This window comes from Nothoprocta perdicaria, unplaced genomic scaffold (assembly GCF_003342845.1).
Source record: "Nothoprocta perdicaria isolate Ctin4 unplaced genomic scaffold, notPer1 scaffold_171, whole genome shotgun sequence".
Classification (NCBI taxonomy): Eukaryota; Metazoa; Chordata; class Aves; order Tinamiformes; family Tinamidae; genus Nothoprocta; species Nothoprocta perdicaria.
Genome location: NW_020454883.1, coordinates 1515837 through 1536699, shown reverse-complemented (window position 1 = coordinate 1536699; position 20863 = coordinate 1515837). Strand labels below are relative to the sequence as shown.

Here is a 20863-nt window from a genome sequence, read left to right as displayed (position 1 = left end):
CCGATGGCAGAAGCAGCTTGGGACGGGCTGGCGTGTTCTGGTTGCGTGGGTATCTGAATTGCTTTGCATGAGTGTTGGAAAGAAGTGAACTTCAGAGCTGAACTCTGCTTGCAGTGCTCTCCCGGCTGGTACTTGGGCAGACAAAATAATAACCTTAGAGAGATTGTTGTTACATGGTCCGACTTTCACAAAATGTTTTAAATTTAGAATTTCAGCTGATGAATAAATGAGAAACGGCTTCAAAATTTGGGGTTTTATTTTTTAATACCTAGGATATTGATGAAAAAGAAAAATAGTTTGTTAGGGTTAATGCACAAGTGTATTTATACATATTTTGCAAATGATTGGTTTCGTGGTGAGTAAAGTTACTCATCTTTTTTCATAACAATCTGCTTGAAAATACAGTGAAGGAAGTAGTTAAAGAAGTTGAGATGATAATAACAGCAAAACGTAATAATTAAGAAGAGATAAGTATTAATTCCATATTTTCTTTCTTATGTAACTATATAAAAATCTAGTTGTAGTGAAAGGAAAAGAAAAAGCTCTGTCCTGGGTTTGTGGAGAATTTGAGCTAGCTCCTTTGAGAATATAGAAGAAGAAACTATAGTTTGTGTCTCTGTGACCAGTGTAAAAGCCTCGGCCGGGCCTTTTCCAGCCAGCCTCACATTGGGATCAGAAGTGCTTGGCCCTTTCATGCAGCACCGCGCTGGCTGCCTGCCAGAGAGCAAGATTAGGTTGTAAACAATAATGTATGGGGTTTTTTTAAGTAATGGATCTGAATTAATCCACCCTTTTTAAGAGTCCCTCATAGCTGTTGTGAGTGTGTACAAAAGTCACAAATAGCCACGCGGCACTGTTCAGTGTCAGTGTGCCACTGTGCGTCCTGATGTTCGGGGAGCTCTGCTCACTGCCCCATCGATCCAAAGGGATGTCTCCAGCATCTCCATAGTCGCTGCCTGCAGCGCCCCTGATATTTTCTTTGGAAGCTTCCGTACACACTTGCAATATTAACAAAAGGTGGAGGGAGGCAAAGGGGACAGGTGGTAGCATCAAATGGATGTCATCGAGGCCCAGAAGCATAGGAAAATGAAATGGGCTTTCCAGGTTAGCACGAGATGTAGCCACGTGAGCACGCTTCCCCGTTGTGCTGTGCCTTGTTCCCATCTCCTCTAGAGTTACCTCTTAGACTTTGGAAAAGCCTGGTAGCATATCGTCAGGCTCTTAGAAAGCTCTAGATTCAGTGAATATACAGGTAAAGGTACGGTCAGATAAAGAAATAAATTGTAGAAAAGTGAGTTACAAAAGCTAAAGCAACCTGGCAGTGACTCATGTCAGGAAGTAAGTTACTGTAACCTATAAATTTTGGAAGGAGTGACCCCAGCATGTAACAGGGAAATGTTTGGATGATGTAGTTTTTCATTCACAGCATGCGGGGAGAAGTATAAAATATTGACTTCCTTTGGTATTTTATTGTTTCTTCCTGTTCTTTCATATTTTACAAACAAGGAATCTAAATGCATCTGAGATCTAATATTACGTTACGTTTTTACAGTTGGAAAATAAACGCGACGCTTTCTTTCCACCTTTACATCAATTTTGTACAAATCCAAACAACCCTGTTACTGTAATACGTGGCCTTGCTGGAGCGCTTAAATTAGGTGAGTTTACATTACGTGATGTCTGTCTTTGAAAGATATATATATTTATAAAAAGATCTGAAGTCTTGCAAGGAGATCTTTTGTTTCTGTGATACTGCATTACGTTCTCTATTCAGGTTTAATAAATGGTTATCTGATTGTAGATAATCACTGCGCGGAGACACGCAGTCTCTCTGTAGAACTTTCTGCAGAAAAATTGTCATGATGAGTAGTAGATGTATTATATAATGAAAGTACCTTCTCAGAGCTCTAGTTTGTCTGAAAAAAAAGAATTTTCCTGGTAATAGATTTAGCTGTATTTACAGGTCTGTCTGCAGAATCCTTTTTTTTTTCTTTTTTCTTGGAAATAGAATCCATGCGATAGCTTCCAAGTTTTCTGGAGGCTTCTGCAGTTGCTTGTGGAAGGTCTTTATCACATGAGTTCCAATTTTTAACCTATAATTGAACGGAGTTATGGCTGAGAAACGTCTGTATATGCTTTAATTTAAGCCTTTGTCTTTTTGAAACTTTTAATTGTATTTTAACTGTCACATATTACTTTTCATATTTATTCATTCACCTTTATTAGATCTAGGACTCTTCTCTACCAAAACGTTGGTAGAAGCAAATAATGAACACATAGTAGAAGTAAGGACGCAACTACTGCAGCCAGCAGATGAAAACTGGGACCCCACTGGAACAAAGAAAATCTGGCGTTGTGAAAGCAGTAGATCTCATACAACAATTGCTAAATATGCACAATACCAGGCCTCCTCGTTCCAGGAATCTTTAAGGGTAAGTTCATTGTTATTGTGTAAGGTGTCATTTATAAACTGCGTAGTAATTCTGGAAGAAAGTTCTTTTAGTAATGGCTGTTGACAGAAATGCAGTTGTTGTTGAAGGAAAGGAGTTCCCATTGGCATTTATAAATCACTTCTGAATAAAGGGTCAATTAATATCCGAATATGTAGTTGTCTTAATGTAAAACTCATGGTTATTATATCCTTCAAAAGCTTATTAGCTTAAGCTTTCATAGAATGATATACAGATTCACATTAAAATTTCTGGAACTTTAGACTCTTCTTACAGGATATAACTTCTGATTTCCCATATGCTTTGAAATCAGAATTCTTTGTTCTTTATATTATACTGGAAGAATTTAAATGTTGCTTATTAAAAGCTTACACTCATACTTGTCTTTCGGCACAACAGCTTAAAATTTTAAAAATACCAAGTGTGACTGATGCTTTCCATATTTGTTACTGCTGGGCTCCAAGCATAACATTTTCTGTTTAGTTAAGAAGATGTTAGACATATGTGACAGAATGAAATGTTTAAAATGTTATTATATTGGTATGAATTATTAATGTGTATGCTAAAGCAGTAAGGACGTCCTTGGCATTAGCAGTGGGCAGTCCTCTAAGGCTTGTGGCATCCTGTATGTTGTGAAGAGATGAGGCAAAGGTGGATCAAGGAGGAAAAGCTAGTACTGACTCATGGCTGATTAGAAAAAGAGGAGAAGGACGGGTAGGAAACAGAGTGTTGCAGCTCTCACTGCATGGAAACAGCACTGGTGTCAGCAAGCGGGGGGAAAAAAGGATAAGTTGTAAATGAGATCTGTGTAAGTTTGGAAGAAAGGCTTAGAAACACAAAGTTGCGTCTCTAAGGGGGGAAAGAGAAGGGATAAGGGTTAAAGATTCTCAGTGAGATTCATACAGGGCAAGAAGAGACAGCCTTGGGAAGGAGGGAATGGTGAAGTCAGCAAGAGAGAGGGGGCTGGCCTCGCTTGAGGCATAAATGGTATTTTTCTTGCCCTGCAGTGGTTATAGGGTGAGAAGAACCGTGCCAGCATTGTGTTCTTGTGCGTGTTTTGTTAGAAAACTTTTGGTATGTAGTGTCACGTGGGTTACACCTCCAGTAAAGCGCGACTGATGGCAGAGCAGCACGTCTGCAGGAAAGCCTCAGCTTTGCTCTTGCACTAAAAAGGGAACTGCAGGGTTTTCTCATCTTCTCTCAGTTAGTGGTAAACATAATTTTCATAAAGACAATTTTCACTTTTCTCATGGTAATCAAATGCCATTCTTAAATGATGTACTTTCTTTTGCCTAACACTGCTTTGACTGTTTCATCCCTGATTGTGTTGTTTCACCCTGGTCATATGAAAGCTGTGCTTTTCTTTGTACAGACACAAACCTTTTGGCCTGCCTTGGGCCATCTTTGTTTTTTTTCCTCTAATAAATATCATTTTTCTGACATGTCTGACAATGTATTTTTAAGACTTCCTTATGTACAAGGACACCTTAAGAATTAACAATAGCCCTATTCAAAACAGGCAGTTCTTTCCTCCCTTTCGTCTTGCTCTTTTTTTCTATGTCTATTTCCTTGACAAAAAATAAAGAGGTCTTAGAACAGTGTTTTGAGCCCACTCAAAAACATCAAATTGTGTCACATTTCATATTGGTTAGCTTTTTTGCACTAGTCATGGAAAAAAGGATTTTTTAAATATTAGTCAACTCAGTTTCATATCAAGAAACTTGCTTGACTTTGAGGGAGGATAAATGTTCTGGACTAACAGAGCTAGCACTATTCCTTAAGATTGGTGTCCTGCTCATCTGCACGGCAAAGCAAAACAACTCATTGCTTTCAGCTGTAATGTAGGACAGCAGAAACATTTACAGTGCAGAAGTTTCTCTTGTCCTGGCCTGGGTTTCATGGGAGAGTTTTTCAAAATTTTTTTTGACTGAATTCATGTTTTCTTAATAGTAATATCCACATAAAATACTAGATACAGAGATTTTTAAATATTATATCAGCATCTTGAAACAAACATCCTGACATAAGTGAACATACTGTCATTATATACTTATGTAGTAGTACTTTTGTTAACATAATGATAACATTTTCACATTTCTATTTTTGTAGGAGGAAAATGAGAAAAAGAGTCACCACAAGGACCACTCAGATAATGAATCCACATCTTCAGATAAGTAAGTGTGGTATAAATCTCCTAATTCTACAATTTTCCATGTTCTTTTTTATGTAATTCCCATTTTTACACTCACCTATTATAATTTTTATTTTTACAGCTCTGGGAGGAGGAGAAGAGGACCTTTTAAAACAATCAAGTTTGGGACCAACATTGACCTGTCAGATGACAAAAAGTAAATCTGATTGCTGTTTCTCGCTTTCACAGTGGTATTTTACAATTGAAGCCATCATGTTACTTTGAGAAGAATCTCTTTCCCCCCCCCCCCCTTTTTTTTATTTTCTCCATTTTCCACTTACTTTTTAATGAAAACACAGTTCCAAATAATTTCTGAAATAAGCTTTTAGGTGACTCGGTTATCTGATCAATGATTTTAGTCTAGTTTACTTTGTCACTGACTGCATAATGTCAATGACTATATGATACAGTTATGTAGAAAAACGTGTGCATCTTTGAGAAATTGAAATTCCTGTCTCTCAAGAAGGCTGAAGACAGTGTTGCCAGTGGTAAATACTCTGAAGCTGGTTAACACAAGTTGCAAAATTTGTTATTAATTAAAAACACAAACATACATTGTGTATCCTTTTAAAAAAATGAATGGGTTGTGTTTTTCTTAGCAACAGCATGAAAGTAAGTCAAGATTTTTATCATAAAGCCTCCAAATGACTTGTTAGTATGTTTTCATGAGTTGTGATCACTGATAATAGAACACCTGGAGACAAGGAAGTTCTTTAACATATCGTTGCCCCTCCCAGATTATTCCAAAGGACGTGTTGGTGTTTGCTTAAATGCCTTGAGTACAGGGCTGATAATTCATCTTTGTTCTCTCTTATCCCAATCAAATGGAACTGTTGGTGCCTGTCCACAAAAGACTGGTTTATCTTTGCACATTTAGCTGTTATCCCGTTACTGGAATTGTTTGATGACTTCTATTACATACTTCTGACTTTGATTAATAGTTCATTTGAGAAACTTTAATATAAAATCTTCTACGATAGTTGCTTGACCCAAGTTAAGGGAAAACTTGCTGTTTTTGTACGTGCTAACTTTTTCAGTCATTGTTTTGAAGAAAAACTAATGCTTGATGCATTAGAAAAACTAAACTTGGGTGCTCTAAATCTTGAAATTTTGTCATGATGAGTGTCTCTGGCCTCAGATAACTGAGAAATGAGCCTTTAAAAACACCTGTCACATTCGGTGCCATGGGGTAAAGCTAATGGCTAAAAGCTGGGAATGTTAAATGTTGCTGAGAACTTTCAGTGCTCATGGCTCCCGCTCTTGGTAAGAGCGTGTGAGCTGTCTGCCAGCAGCAGCACGTGCTCCCTGTCCTCAGGAGTTACCTGAATGCATTGTCTGTAGAGGGGCAGAATTTTATACATTGTCTGTAGAGGGACAGACGGTTTTCCAAGCCAAGGTAATGGATCTTCAGAAAACAGATTTGCTTCTTAGGTGTTGTTTTTAGGGCTACTTGAAGCTACTGTAGAGGCACTGAATGGGAGAATTGAGTACTGAATGGACACTTTCTCCTCTTCCCTCAAGAAACCCTTTGTTGGGATTTGCAGAGTGTAGCAGAAACCATTTAGTGTAAATGCAGGGCAGATAAGAATCAGAACACAAAGGATTGTGCTGGGCCATGTCTAAGGAGACTGCACTGGAGTGGGAAAAAAAGTCTGCTTAGGCCTTGGATGGAGAAAATAGGCTTGGCTGGAAAGGTGGAAGTCTGCGATCCACAGGGTAGGAATAAGAGGGTAGCCCGTGGGGAACTGTGTGAGCAGCGAGGCCTCATGGATGAGGAGGGAGATGATATATGAGATATATGTTTCTTTTGGAAGAAATGCTACAAGAATGGAGAGCTGTCTTAACTGTAGCAATATGCAGTGCCCCAGGCAGAGAAAAAGGAGCAGAATCTACATTTTGTTATTTTGCAAAACTTGTCTTCAAGTGGCCTTGAACTGTGTTTTTACAGAAGGAAGAGGAAGCCTCTATGGACAGTTCCAAGCTCTGCATGGCCCTATGGAGTAGATCTTTCCATACGTGGCCTTGCAGCTTGCATTTTAAATGCTGAGACTTGATCAGTATTAGCTTTTTTTTTTATGACTGGTCCGATTTTTATTAGTTTTTACCTATTCATGAACGTTTTTCCCTACTGAATAGACAACTGTAGAAAGTTGCTCTTAATGGCTAGACATGCATGGTGCTTCTTGATGCTGAGGATGCTTGAGGATCCTAGAGAGTGTCATGGTTAAGGACAGTGAATTTAACCATTAAATATGAAGAGGGCTAGGGGACCAAGAGCTCTCTAACCTGTCTCAGTTCACAGGCAAGTGAGCTCACGCTCAATTCATTTGCCATTATAAATGAATTTAATCTAGAATTGAGACACACTTGAAAAAGAAATATCACTGCATCTATCAGATCCTGTCTGATTATTGCAAATCAAACTATTTTGATCTTTAAGCAATTTAAAGGTAAAATAAATTTCCAATTTCTTTCTGACTTTCATCTGTTCAGACTTGCAGGCTGATAGTCTTTCCAGAAAACGAATGTGTGCTTCTCAGTACTTAATGGTAGCCTGCTTTGAGCAGCATTTCAGGAAAATATTTCAAAGTATTATAAGTAATTTTGAGAGCACTTTTTGGCCACTAGTATTTTTTGATTTGAATCAAACTCTAGTTAGAATTTAGTTCCATAATATACCCAGTAGTACATCTAGTTATTTGAGTGACTTTAGAGAGCTCCAATCTTGAAAGCTCAGGGAGTTTCGTGTTCAGAGATCTGCGTTTTCATTAGCATGTGTATTCAGTTATTAACATATGTGTATTGAAGTTAAATGTTGTAGTCTTGTATCCTTGGGTTCTTGAAAGCACTGTTAACAGTTCCTGACCAGCTTGGAGTGTGGGGAGGGCAAACTGGTGTTTCCTTGCAGCAGGAGCATCCCGAAGGGATAGTGTAAAGCTGGTAACGTGACACCAGTTACCTTTACTGTACACTTCAGTGAAATGACTGAATTTCTGTCAACTAAGGATATTGTATTCTCAGAGTTTCCCTTTACGTGATGCTAAATTATACAGCAGCTGTTGGTCTGCTTCTTTATCTCTTATGCTAACAATCCTTCTGACTACTGTTTCCATGTCTCCAGCCTCTCCTAGGAATTTTCAGGATTCACAGCTTGTCGATTTGCTATTTTGCTGCAGGTGGAAGTTGCAACTCCATGAACTGACAAAACTCCCTGCTTTTGTACGTGTGGTATCAGCAGGAAATCTTCTAAGCCATGTTGGTCACACCATCCTGGGAATGAACACAGTGCAGTTGTACATGAAGGTTCCAGGAAGCAGGACACCAGGTAAGTCTCCGTGGGGGAAAAGAAAGCAAACAAAAAAACAAGTTCTGTGGCTGTGGTTTCAGTTTAACTGCTCTGTGGTTTTTGCCTCCTTCATGGCATGGATAAGTATGAGGCTTATTCAGTGTTTTGCAATTTCTTCTTCAGCTGATTTTTGTGTGTGCAAAGTACTAGATGGTCCCACCATGGAAATTTCTGGATTTCTGGAATGCTAGATATTTACTACATTATTTTCTTCCATGCAATGCTTCATTTTTTAAGGGGAAAGAAATGACAGGTTGATATCCTTGGACCTTACCTGTATTGCCTGCCTTGGAAGTTTTTATAGGCTTACGCATAGATCTTGTGTATTTATAGAAATAAGTACACATTTATTTTCTAGATTCTTTATTGTATGAGGATAAAATTTAACCTTCCTAATGAATAGTGCTGTGTTAGGGCACTGCACTAGGACTTGCAAGATTCAGGTCTTGTTTGTACTGAAGTATGACTTTGGACAATTCCATTAGGGATTATGGTTCAGTTTTCTAGCTGTCAAAAGAAGATAAAGTTCTGGCCCGTCTGCATTGATTTTGAAAGCTCTTTGGGACAGATTTTCTTACCAGTTGTCTATTCAGTGCCTGAAGTTATGAAGTTTTGCTCTTGGACTAGGACTATTGAGAAAAATAGAATCTAAGCATGAACTTCTCAATGCGTTTCTTTCTACTAGAAGGGAGCTGCTGAATTATTGGTCAAATAAGAGTTTTTTGGCTTTTCATTTTCCACAAACTAACAAAAACAGAACTCGCAGTAGCTTAGTCAGCATTCCCTAACACTGTGAAGTCTCTATAAATAGTGTTTGTAGGTGAGATATACAAATATGTGCATATTTAAATGACAGTTTATTTTTTTAATAATTGTACCATACTTTGCATTTTCGCAGAATTGTTTTGATAGACTCAACCTGACAAAAAGTATGTTTCTTTTTCTGCAAATTTCAGGTCATCAAGAAAATAACAACTTTTGCTCAGTAAATATAAATATCGGTCCAGGTGACTGTGAATGGTTTGTTGTTCCTGAGAGCTACTGGGGTGTCATGAATGACTTCTGTGAAAAGTAAGCAGCGTGTGCTACTGTACTCCTGGGAATATTTTGTGCAAGTGCTCTGTGGCTCTCTCAGGCCTCAGGGGGAGAAAATGCTCACAGAGAGTGCTGTAGGAGGACATAATTTGATGTTTTCCCATGTAATTAGTAATTGAGGATTTATACAGAATTAAAACACGGAATTTGTGTGGTGCGCCAATTCTTGAATTCCCTTAGATGCTCTGTGATAGCTTTGCTGTCAGATATTAACAGTAGCTATATTAATTGCTTTTTTGAGAGGGAACACAGGAATGAATGTAATATAAGAAGCAAGGAATTGGCAGGATGTGCCCATCTGGGTTCCAGATTCAAATTTGTACCTTACTGTGGCAAGGGGGCTCGACAGTTAGTACTAGCACAGGCTGTCTGCTACCTGCCTGCATTATATGGCACCAGTCCATTTTTTTCTGCTAGGAACATTTCCACTTTAGAAAATACATCATAGTTCTTGCTGTTTATTTAGGTATTTTATGATGCATACCAAAGCTGACCATTTCCTTGTACCAGATGGGGATCCTTACATAGTGATTTTAAGGCAGTTGCAGTGAAGAGTAATGGAGCAAAGTTTGGGGGAGGGAGGATCCAAGGTGGCAGGAGTGATGGAATGCAATATTTTCCTGGTGATCCACATTGTTAATTTTTATTATGATGAATGTTCATGCTGTCCACAAGTCTGTCATAGTGTACCTGGTACCTGACTTAGGTGAGGTGCAGTGACCATTCGGATGCACAGGGCCAGCTGCAGGGTCAGTTGTGCCTCAGCTTTCCTTCAGGAGGTTTCCAGAGCTTTGCAAATTCTTCTCAGTCTCTCAGTTTTCTGCCTACTGACAAGTGCTTTCATTTCATCCCCTCTTTCAAAGGTTGCCTGCTCTTGAAACTGTAGTTCTGCGAATGGGTTTGTGCCCTCCGTGGCACTGCCGTTCTGAGGGTAAAAGAGACACTGTTAGGGCCTTGCTGCCCTCCCAGACTGTCTAGCGTGTCTGGGGGGCACTGAATGGTCTAAAGCCATAGGATAAGGAAGGGAAGGAATTGTGTATTTTACATAACCATAACAGGAGGCTCAGGAGCTCACAATGAAGAAATGTATATGGAGGCCTTCACGGGTGTTTCTGAGGAGGGGCCAGGCTCAGCATAAACATGTGCTTATCAGCCAGGCTAGTGCCAGCAGGTCCCTTGTGTGGATGAGCTGGCAGCGTGGCTGCATCTTGAGCACTGCTCAAAACAGAAAGCATCTCCGAGAGCTGCACGGTGCATTCTGCATCCGTGTCACACAGGCCTTCATGAAAATGTCACTACCTCAGTATTAATATTATTGGAGAATATTAAAGTGGAACTTAACACAAAGTCATAAACTCACTTTACCCAAGCAGCCAGATGGGTGTCCAATATACCAATGGGTATATTGGAGAATGTAACACAGATTATGATCAAGAGCTTGAGAGATGAAACTTTCCCTTTGACCAGGCCTCCAGCATCTCTGATTAGATGCAGAAAACGTTAGACAACATTAGATGCAGAAATTTCACGGAAGTATTGACCACTAATACATCCATTGATAAATGCTAAAGACCTTATTTACCCTGTTATTTCAGGAATAATATGAATTTCTTGATGGGATCTTGGTGGCCAAACCTGGAAGATTTGTATGAAGCCAACGTCCCAGTGTATAGGTTTATTCAAAGGCCAGGGGATTTGGTGTGGATTAACGCCGGCACCGTTCACTGGGTGCAAGCCATCGGCTGGTGCAATAACATCGCTTGGAACGTCGGCCCCCTTACAGGTAGGGTTGAATTGTGTTGTATATGTTATAATGAATACTTGTTATTATTCTCTGTATGGCACAGACCCTGCTCTTGCTTATTGATTCGCCATATTGTACTAGATCAGAAAGGAACGAGCAGTGTTTTAAAATACTCCACGTGTGCTGAAACTCTAACTAAATGAATTGGTAAGAAGTGAAAGCAACAAGAGTGTGGGCTTTGTGTGATTCCATTTAATAGAATTTTAGAAATAATAGGATATTATTTAAGAATTAATAGGATTTTTAAATTAACCATTTTGTAGCAAACAACACCAGAATAAAATACGAGAAGTGAGTTGATGCCCACTGTCTTGTCGGCTATTTCTGTGACTTTCCCAAAACGTTTTTTACCCAGGCTATTAAACTATAGGTTTCATATATGTTGAGGACTGAAACCTCTAAGTAAAATCTTAATTTTTCAGGACAACCAATATGTAATCACTGTGGAATAAAAACATCAGGAAATGCAAATGTAAGATTATTTTTGTTCAGGAAGGAGTATTAGCTGAAATCCCATTTATAAGGTGGAGTTGGATCTTTTGGACTTACTGCTCTAGAAGTCTTTAGTTTTTAAGCATTCTCTCAGTCAAAAAAAGGAGTATTTTAAAAAAATGTTTTCTTAAATAGTTTAAGGCCTGTTTTTATTGTGTTATGGTGCAATATGGTGTATATCTTGAGGATTACATGATAAACTTACGCAGAGCTAACACATTCAGACACAGTAAGTTGCATAAAACATTGACTCGGGGAACAGACCTCTTCATTGCTTAATGAAAAAGTGTGCTTCATCATAAGAGACCTCTCAAGATGTGGTCTTTTTTTTTGCGTTATATTAAATGCCGTAGCACTGTAAAATTATGATAATGAGTCGAGGGAGGTACAAATGTGGACTTTTCTTATTTAAATTTTTTCAGCGTTTAAATAAACATTTTCTTTAAGTGGCATTCTCTATTCATCTTAAAAATAAAGCACTTTTCTGTGGCTTCTTGCTTTTACAGATAGGTGTTATTAAAGTTTTTTTTAGTATGTTACTACTTCGTGTTCTTAAAGCATCTTAAAAACAGCTAATAGAAATTTTATAGACCTTAAATGCAGGTACAATGACTGGATCATATGGAATGCAACTTAAGCTAGCATAGCAAAATATAGATTATGAGTACAGTCAAAATTACTTTGGAAGTAGTTGCTACCTGCTTCTTGACAGAAGGCTTCTGTAATTCTGTTTCTGTACAGCTTGTCAATACAAACTGGCAGTGGAGCGGTACGAGTGGAATAAACTGCAAAGTGTGAAGTCCATAGTACCCATGGTTCATCTTTCGTGGAACATGGCTCGAAATATCAAGGTCTCAGATCCAAAGCTTTTTGAAATGATCAAGTAAGTTTTACTTGAATGTTTCTCCATTGCTCTGGTAGCTCTGTGTTTGTTACTTTGAGGCTGTAGATCAAACAAAACACAAAACTTAATTTGTAAAGAACCCTTGATGAGACACTTCCATTCCTGAGGAGAGAGAGGTGAACTTGGAAGCCAAAATGATTTGATACTCTGTTCTTCAAATAATCCCTGTCTAGATAACAGTAGTTTTATTATAGTATTTGGTGTTACTGTGGCATAGCTTTACAGTTACCTAATTCACATAGACTCCAATACTTTATAGAAACATTTGACTGTAGATGAAATAACCTGTTCAAGATGCATATACTCACCTTAAAAAACAAAATCAAGAAAAGAACTTGAAACCAAATGTTAAGTTCAGAATGGGGAGGTGTAGTCATTTTTGCAGCAAAATTAACTGTAATTTTAGACTTTCGAACCTCTGTTTAGTTGAGACTTAAACACCAGCATTTGGGGAATCCAATGTAAATGTTTTAAGTAAAGATAAGTAGAAGCTGGAAAGCCTCCTTCCCCTTGCTTTTCCTCTGAGCAGTAGATTAGTTGGTATGATATGATAATCAAGTTTAGTGATATTTCACATAAAAAGGAAGAGAAAAACTGAGTTCCACTGTTAGAAACAAGAAGAGTAGTAAGGATTGGCTAACTGTAAGCTCTGGGAGGGTTTGTTTTGTTTTTAAACCTCTTTTGCAGTTTTCCTTTATAATCTTCCCAGGCTTAGAATGCCTGGAATGTGGAGTTTGGAGCAGCTCTAGGGTGTATTTTGTCAAAATGCAATTTGAATAATTGGGCACTTGCATTTTGCATTTACACAAGTGTTTTTGCTATGATTTAGGCTTAAAAGGATAAAAATTTAACTGAATATAACATCCTTCCCCAAGAAAAACTATTAAAATGTTCTGAATAAGCCCAGAGGACGAATCAGTAGTTTCCTATTGTCTGGCTGGCTGACAGCAGCTGAGCTCTCACTGAGATACCCAAATTGTAGATGTACCTTACAAGTGAGCCAAGTCAGGAAGGAACAGATACAACATGTTGTTTTTTAGCAGTTCCTTTTACCAGTTTATTGCAGCTACTTCTGGTTCCTTGTGTAAGACAGGAGAACAGTTCCACAGGTTTCCTCTGCAACTGCTTATCCGAAGCAAGAGGAAACCAAGCAGCAAGGAGATACTGTTTATTTCTCCTATATTTTATGATTTATAAAACCATCTTTTGTGTGCACATACCTACGTATGTGTATGTAGACATTTGAGAAAGTAGGTTCTGATGCAGCTGATGGAATTTCGGCTTGAATAGCTGAATTTCATTTGTCATCGGAGGGAGAAAGTATCAGTGACAGAGCTGTCATCTTCCTGCCAAAAGACAGGTTGGTATCTAAAATGTCAAAGGTATCTGAAGTGTTTAGATGGTTTGACTTCTGTCTCTGAGGGGTTTTAGGGTAGCACAAAAGATGAACTCCTGGAAAACTAGAAAGTAATTTGTAATTCCAATTTGAGAGAGAAATATAAATATGTCACCCTGACTTACGTGATGGTCAGCAGTACAGAGGAAATAGACTAACATGGGAGTTTAACAAGAATGCCCGTGGACACTGAGAAGCAGATCGATGATGAAATAGATTAGGACCAGGAGAAAGGTAATAAAAGTAAACTTTATAAAGATCCTTCAGACTTCTTCAGTATTTTTTTTAAAGTGCAACCCTATACTTGTTATCTTGTTAGATAAAAAAGCAAAAGCTGAAACTTTTTCTTTTCATGAGATGTTTTCTAAAGATCTGATATGAACACTAGAGTCTTGAATGGGACTACAGACAGCCAAAACATATTAAAACTTGGCTGAAGGAGCACGGTCCTTAAGAAGAGAATAATAAACAGCAAAATGCTTAAGTGGAAGTTAGGACTTTTACAAATGCATCCGAGGAAAAGAGGAAATGTAGATTGCAAGGTTTTTTGTAGATTTAAAAGTGAATTCTAAAAATAGTTTTATAAATGTGAAAGGACAGGATATGTCAGAAAGGATTATACACTAAATCATGAAGGCAGATAATATATATTTCAATACCTTTAGGGAAAGTATAAACTACTGCTAGGCATAAAGAGGTCTGTGTTTCATTGTCAGTGGGACAGTCACCATGCTTCTTACCCAGTCTTTTTGGATGCGTTAATAAAAGTGCTTGTCACTTCGCTCTCTTTCAGAAGAAATTGGGGTGATGTGCAGTTTAAAAGCTCTACCTCTAATTTATTCATACAATTTGTCATAACTTTTTAAAAAACTTAACATGAGAGAGGTGCTGGATATATACATATAGGTATAGATTTTTTTAAAACTGAATTTCTACTATACTGGAGTTAAATCAAACTCAGTGTTTAAAGCCTGTACTTTTTATTATGTCAATCTCCGTACACCTTTTAGGCTTCCTGTAGACTTCTCCCTCTTTAGGAAATCGTGGCATTTAGGAAAATGGTGTCTCATAGGCTTTTTCCAGTTCTTTGACAGCGTGAAATAGTTGATGTTTTCATTTTGAGGACCATTGCTGAGACCCAGGTTTTACCAAGAAGGAGTCAGTCATGCCCAAGCTGTAGTTCTCAGCTTTAGCTGCTAATTTGGCAAACGCTGCACATGTGTTATATGTGGGTTACAATTTGAGCAAGGCTTTCTCCACAGTTATGAAGCTGTAAGTTTGGTTTTAGTGAAGATGAACAGTGTGTTAAACATCAAGAGGAAAGTATCTCGAAGTAAACCAAAAAATTCTGTGAACTGGAAACACTTGAAAGAAACTTTTTTTTAATTATTATTTTTAAGTATGCAGTGTATATATTACATGTTTAAGGATTTAAAATGGGAAAACATTAAGTTGAAAACATTTTGATAGAACTTTAAGCACTTTGTTTTCTGTCCAATGTTTATTCTTCCCCTTATATTTTTTCAATCTTCCTTCTGCATCTAATGAGCATGTAATGTAACCACCCTGTGGAGGAGAAAATTAAAGGCTGCAAAAGCTGCAGCTGAACTAAATAGGATAGCTGAGAGCTAAATATTATTGTAAATAACATTGTAATTTTAAAATTGGATGGCCTGTTTTGCCAATTACTTTTTCTTTTAGAGAGTCTCTGTAACTCGCCCAGTAAAGTCACACTTTCTATCACACAACACTTGGGTAACTGTAAGATTGGGAAGCTTAATTATATTTTTTTTCTATCATTTACAGAAATATAATGAGGATTATAATTTGGCTAATTTTATCTGCAAAATAAGTATTAAAAACTCTTTTTTTTTCCCTATTTTCTCTATTTTTTTTCTGTTTTTCCTGTTGAGTGACTTTCTTTTCTAGTATCAGTCTGGGTAATACTATTCTTTTTCCCTGTGCATGGGAGAAGATGCTTGCTGCTGACTTTTGTCTTCATTCTGTGTAATGTGATTTCTGTCAGAATTTAAACTTTCAGACTTTGCTAACTAATAACTTAGTAGTGTTGAAGAAGTCATGCGACTTGGGGGATGTTAAATAAAACAGTGCTTTGGATAGGCTACAGACTGGTTTTCTTTTGACCTCAGCAGGCCAACTTTTGCTGATAAATTCACAATTCAAAATAAATGATCAAAGTCGTGTTTGAAAGCCCTTTATTTTATTGAGTTTGAGAAAACGTTCATTTGTTCCAGTCACAAATAAAACCTTCTGACTGATGCAGGGAAAGGGGCACTTGTGAAATGGAATCAGCTGATACAAAGGCCTGGGATCGGGAGGGCTGACTTCAACCCCCGTTATGTTTCGGGGGATGCATTTTCACCAGGTGTTTCTGGAAGCCCAGGAGGAAAGGAACTAGGTCTGAGGAAATTCAGGCTGCTTGAGTCTTGCTCTAAAGTACATTTTGATCCGAAGAGGTAACTGAGTGCTGATGTATTTCCCTGTTCTGATTTTGTTTATAGGTATTGCCTGTTGAGAACTCTCAAACAGTGTCAGACACTGAGGGAAGCTCTGATTGCTGCAGGAAAAGAGATCATCTGGCACGGGCGAGCCAAGGACGAGCCAGCTCATTACTGTAGCATTTGCGAGGTCGGTAAATACCTGTAGTGGGCTTTTCACTGATTTAAATTAAGCTTTATTTACATGTTGGCCTGTCTTTTGTTGCTGTTGTTGTTGCTATTTAAATTTTACTTCTGCATTTAAGCTGTAATATCTACTACACATTGCAAGGGCATTATGTGCTGCAGTACTATCTTGTTACGAGCTTCCACAGCAACCCCAAAAGGGGCAGCATCTAAGTGCATTTGCTTCACAGGACACAGACCTTTGATTAGAGAGAGAGAAAAAAAAAAAAAAAAGATTCTACATTCTTTTAGTAGCAATTTCTAAGTACAGAATAGCAGTTTTCACAAAGCTGAAATGAAATTCTAGCTCTGAAAATCAGTTTTTAGTTATTTTCTGACAGAATATCTTGGACAGGATAACTGTGTAAGTAAGCAGTAACTAAATTATGACTTTATTTTACAGACATATTAAAAAAAAAAAAAAGGAAAATGACGTAGATTTAATATGTATACACCTTACTGAATAACCACCATTATGAAAGTTGCTTTTTTAGTATTGACAAATGCTTTCCAGTAATGCTGTTTATATAGACACCCGGGATGTAATGTTAGAAGTGATTTTAGAATATTTCATTCACCTCTGTTTGTGAGCCTTAGGAGGATGGAATTTACCCAAACAAATTTTATTTTTATTTTTGTCTTTGCAGACACCAAGTAAGGTTATAAGCATCAAACCATGTATTTAGAAAAAACTTTTCAAGATGACATTTCAATGGTTTCATTTCTGTTTCCTTTCTGATAGGTGGAAGTCTTTGATCTGCTTTTTGTCACGAGTGAGAGCAATTCTCGAAAGACCTATGTTGTACATTGCCAAGACTGTGCACGAAAGATAAGCACGAACCTGGAAAATTTTGTGGTGCTAGAACAGTACAAAATGGAGGACTTGATGCAAGTCTATGATCAATTTACATTAGTAAGTCACACTAATAAATGGGTGCATAAATACATTAGTTGTAAAGCAGTTGTAGGCGGTCTTGGTACTCCGTTGTATGAGTACCGTGGACTTTCTGGTTCAAATGGAGGTATGGGTTGTGTGTGATATATACAGAACAAAACTGTGTGAAATAGTACAGTAACTTACTGCAGAGCATAACCACTGAGTTTTCAGGAAAAGTTTGATGTTACAATTCATAAAGTTGTGGCTTTAAAAATCCAATAGAGATCACCTGAAGACCATAACTGGATCAGATGGAGATGGGAAGAATCAGGACAGTGAAGCTTGGAGAAACTAGCACCAGGTTCAAGAGCATCTCTAATACATTGGTTGTGGTATGAAGTCAGTATAGCAGCAGAGCATCCTATGCACTCAGACCCCCTCTTCCCCTCCCCTCCCCATACTTCCCAAATCAGCACTGTCCCTCTGCTTAGCAAGTGGATGCTCTCAAACAGTTCTGTCTTTGGCTTGGGGCCTCCTTTGCCTTTCAATTTAAAGCAAAAAGCCTCTTTGTCATTATAGCTCTCTGCTATATATGGCAGCCTCCTGCTTTGAACTGTGTAAGCACAACTGTCCTAATGTTTCACCCAGGTTTCATTGTTTCAGGCAAAGATGACTTGTTTTGTAATCACAGTGAGAGTGATGCTGGATTTATTTGTGATAAGCCTTGCTTTTTCCATCAAAGGAAGCGATCACTGGACAAAGTATTACAAGAATTTCGTGTTGCATTAAATACAGCAGCCCCAAAACGGCTGTGCCTTTTGATTCATTTCCAGGTGCTGCAGAAAATGTATGTTTGGAAAATAGTTTCATGTAATACTGGAGTGCTGAGCCGTGAGCTTGAAGCTAATGCCTCAAGGTTCAGCTGTAGAGGATGGTGGGAGTGCAGGGCAGTGTCCTCTGAACTGAATTCTCTTCCCTGGTTCTGCAGAGCCTGGGGGTGGTAGAACTTCAGTTCTTACTTTCAGAAGCCCATTTTCATTACAGTCTGTGAAATACAGCAATTTCAAAGTGATCATCTAGTACAGAAAAGCATATAAGTAAACACCTCTTCTCACATAGGACTGTCAGTTAAGTGGAATGGGAAAGAAGGATTCTGTATGTGGAAGGGGAGAGGGAGGAGAGATTTTGTTGTCTGTGTTTATAGCACTGTATAGGTAATTGTGCTGATATAATTGTGCCTAAAACAGGGATTCTCAACTTGGAAGCAGTTTCCTCTCTGACCAAATCCTGTACCTGTGGCCATTAAGAGTTTCATTTTGAGATCAGTGCACATTATTACTTCTTTAAAATGGGATACAGTCTTGATAGAAGAGTTGTAGCCTAGTGCTTAATAAATAAAGTGGTATCTCTGAGGTGTAGGAAGAGAGAAGAGCTGAGATTTAGGCAAGTCACAGCAGAAAGATGATCGCAGGTAGAGGGGTCCTGTGTTTGGGGATATTGGGGGCAAGCAGGGGCATCAGCAGCTCTTAGTGTCCCAGAGGTGGCTACCCTGAGTGTGATTGAACATGTCTTTAGAAACTGTGAGTAGCTTTTGGAAGGACTCTACGTCATGACTCTCAGTATTGATGGGCAGGAAAGAAGAGGGAAGTGCCATTAAAGATTGAGTATTCTGCTGGTGATGCCACAAAGTGCATTATAAAGTGCATTACTGGGAAATGGCCAAGTATCTCCTAGACCTTGTCTCCTGAAAGCAAGCAGGAATGAAAGACACCTGGTTTCCTTCACCCTTGAGAAGCCTTGGGGCTGTTCTTCAGGTTTCAAAAGGGTTTGTCCCCATATCAGAGAACCCTTTTCTACCACCATCCTTAGCCCATGGTTGCAGGTTGGTCTTCTGGTAGGGGGGAAAAAAAAAAGAAAAAAAAGTTTAAAAAAAAAAAAAAAGAAAAAGAAAAAAAAAGAAACAGCCCATAAGGCATTTGGAGAGGCACATATGGAATCCCTCACTGGTAAACAGGTTGAGAATCCCTGTTTTAGAGCATATAAGATATATCTATACAAGCCCACACACAGCTTTTTGCTGCTCTGGAAAGATTTAATCTGCTAACTCACGCAGTATTAACTCAGATATCCATACATTATATCCCAGTCTTCAGTTCAGGCAAAATTCTAATGCAAAGTAGCCATAAAATACCCATTGTATTTGAACAGGTTGGGGGAAAAAAAGATGCCAGAATCCACTTGAAAAAGTCCTGAGGTAGAAAAGCAGTAGTGTTTATGACTTTTAAACTCTCGTGTTTACTGTTTCTGCAAAACTTGGTTAGACAGCTGAGTTTTACACCCTTGTAGAAAAGGTAATTTAATGTTTTCTTTTTCAGGCTCCTCCATTGCCATCCTCCTCATCTTGACATTTTTTCATGGACATTAAATGAAAACTTTTCTGATATTCAGGAAGTGACCCAGTTCTGCACCACTGATTTTTGTAGCTATCCCGTAAGGCTGCTGGCTGAAAGCTGTGTCTATGCAACCTTCCAAGTGCGGAGTGTCAACCAACTGGACAGGAGAGAGCACTGCCTCCTACTCCAGAACTCAAAACAAATAAAGCTCATCCAGCTATACTTCAAAAAAATAATTCCATGTTTTGTATATATCTGACAAAACTGGCAACGTTATACAGACTACTGACTTGAAGACCACCTCTTTTGTATTTCTCTGTTTCTGGGCTGATGAGTTGGTTTCATCCATTTTTCCCCATCAGAATTTCCCTTGGAAAAAGTACTAGCTTAGCTGGTCATTTCTTTGTAAGGTAGATAGAAATTTTAAGTCTTTCTTTGGGCAACTTTTTTTTTTCTTTTTCTTTTTTTTTTTTTTTAATGTGAAGAGTTAGGTGATATAAATTTTTTTTACTGCTTTTATGTTTTTCTGTCTTGTTTTGAAACCATGACGGTTACACTTTTGGTTCCTAAATAAAATTTAAAACAATTAACAGCCAAGTCACAAAGATAAATGGGTTGCACATAGACTAAGGAATAAACTTCAGATTTGTGATTTTTGTTTCTAATCTTGATGTAAATTTACACTATTTATAAATACATATTTATTGCTTGAAAATATTTGTGAATGGAATGCTGTTATTTTTTCCAGATTACCTGCCATTGAAATTTTAAGGAGTTCTGTAATTTCAAACACTACTCCTATTACATTTTCTATATGTAAATAAAACTGCTTAGCATTGTACAGAAACTTTTATTAAAATTGTTTAATGTTTAAAGTTTTTCTATTGTTTGAGTTTTAAAAAGATTTTATGTACAGTGCCCAGTTTTTGTTCTTTTTTGAATCTGATTATATATATTTTATATATACTCTTGTGTGTGTGTATATATAATATATATATAGAAATTTGAATATAAATATGTGTATAAAGATTTAGAGACTAAATTTTTCTCGTTTTAAGTTTTACATCTATGGTAGATTTGAGGTGTCTACTGTAAAGTATTGCTTACAAAAGTATGATTATTTTTAAAGAAATATATGGTATGTATCCTCAAGACACAAAATGACCTTCAGACTGGTTTATTGTTAAATTGCACTTTTTGCAATAACAGACCAATAAATAGTTTCTGCCAA

The 20863-nt window shown here is 37.8% G+C and overlaps 1 protein-coding gene across 13 annotated transcripts in view; it reads left to right on the top strand.

Annotated features, from left to right (window-relative positions):
• KDM6A (lysine demethylase 6A) overlaps positions 1–20089 on the top strand; it is a 113840-nt gene extending 93751 nt beyond the window's left edge. For 4 of the 13 annotated variants that reach the window (XM_026036197.1, XM_026036194.1, XM_026036202.1 and 1 more), the window contains 11 exons: positions 1553–1658; positions 2227–2432; positions 4560–4624; positions 4724–4798; positions 7818–7966; positions 8944–9058; positions 10678–10865; positions 12120–12261; positions 16201–16327; positions 17105–17240; positions 19623–20089. In XM_026036197.1, the coding sequence (XP_025891982.1) occupies positions 1553–1658; positions 2227–2432; positions 4560–4624; positions 4724–4798; positions 7818–7966; positions 8944–9058; positions 10678–10865; positions 12120–12261; positions 16201–16327; positions 17105–17240; positions 19623–19891 (1578 nt within the window). In that variant the 3' untranslated portion in view covers positions 19892–20089. Of the gene's footprint in view, positions 1–1552; positions 1659–2226; positions 2433–4559; positions 4625–4723; positions 4799–7817; positions 7967–8943; positions 9059–10677; positions 10866–12119; positions 12262–16200; positions 16328–17104; positions 17601–19614 lie in introns of those variants that run through there. The other 9 variants (XM_026036199.1, XM_026036205.1, XM_026036207.1 and 6 more) reach the window with 5 other exon arrangements.
• The last annotated feature ends 774 nt before the right edge of the window (positions 20090–20863 follow it).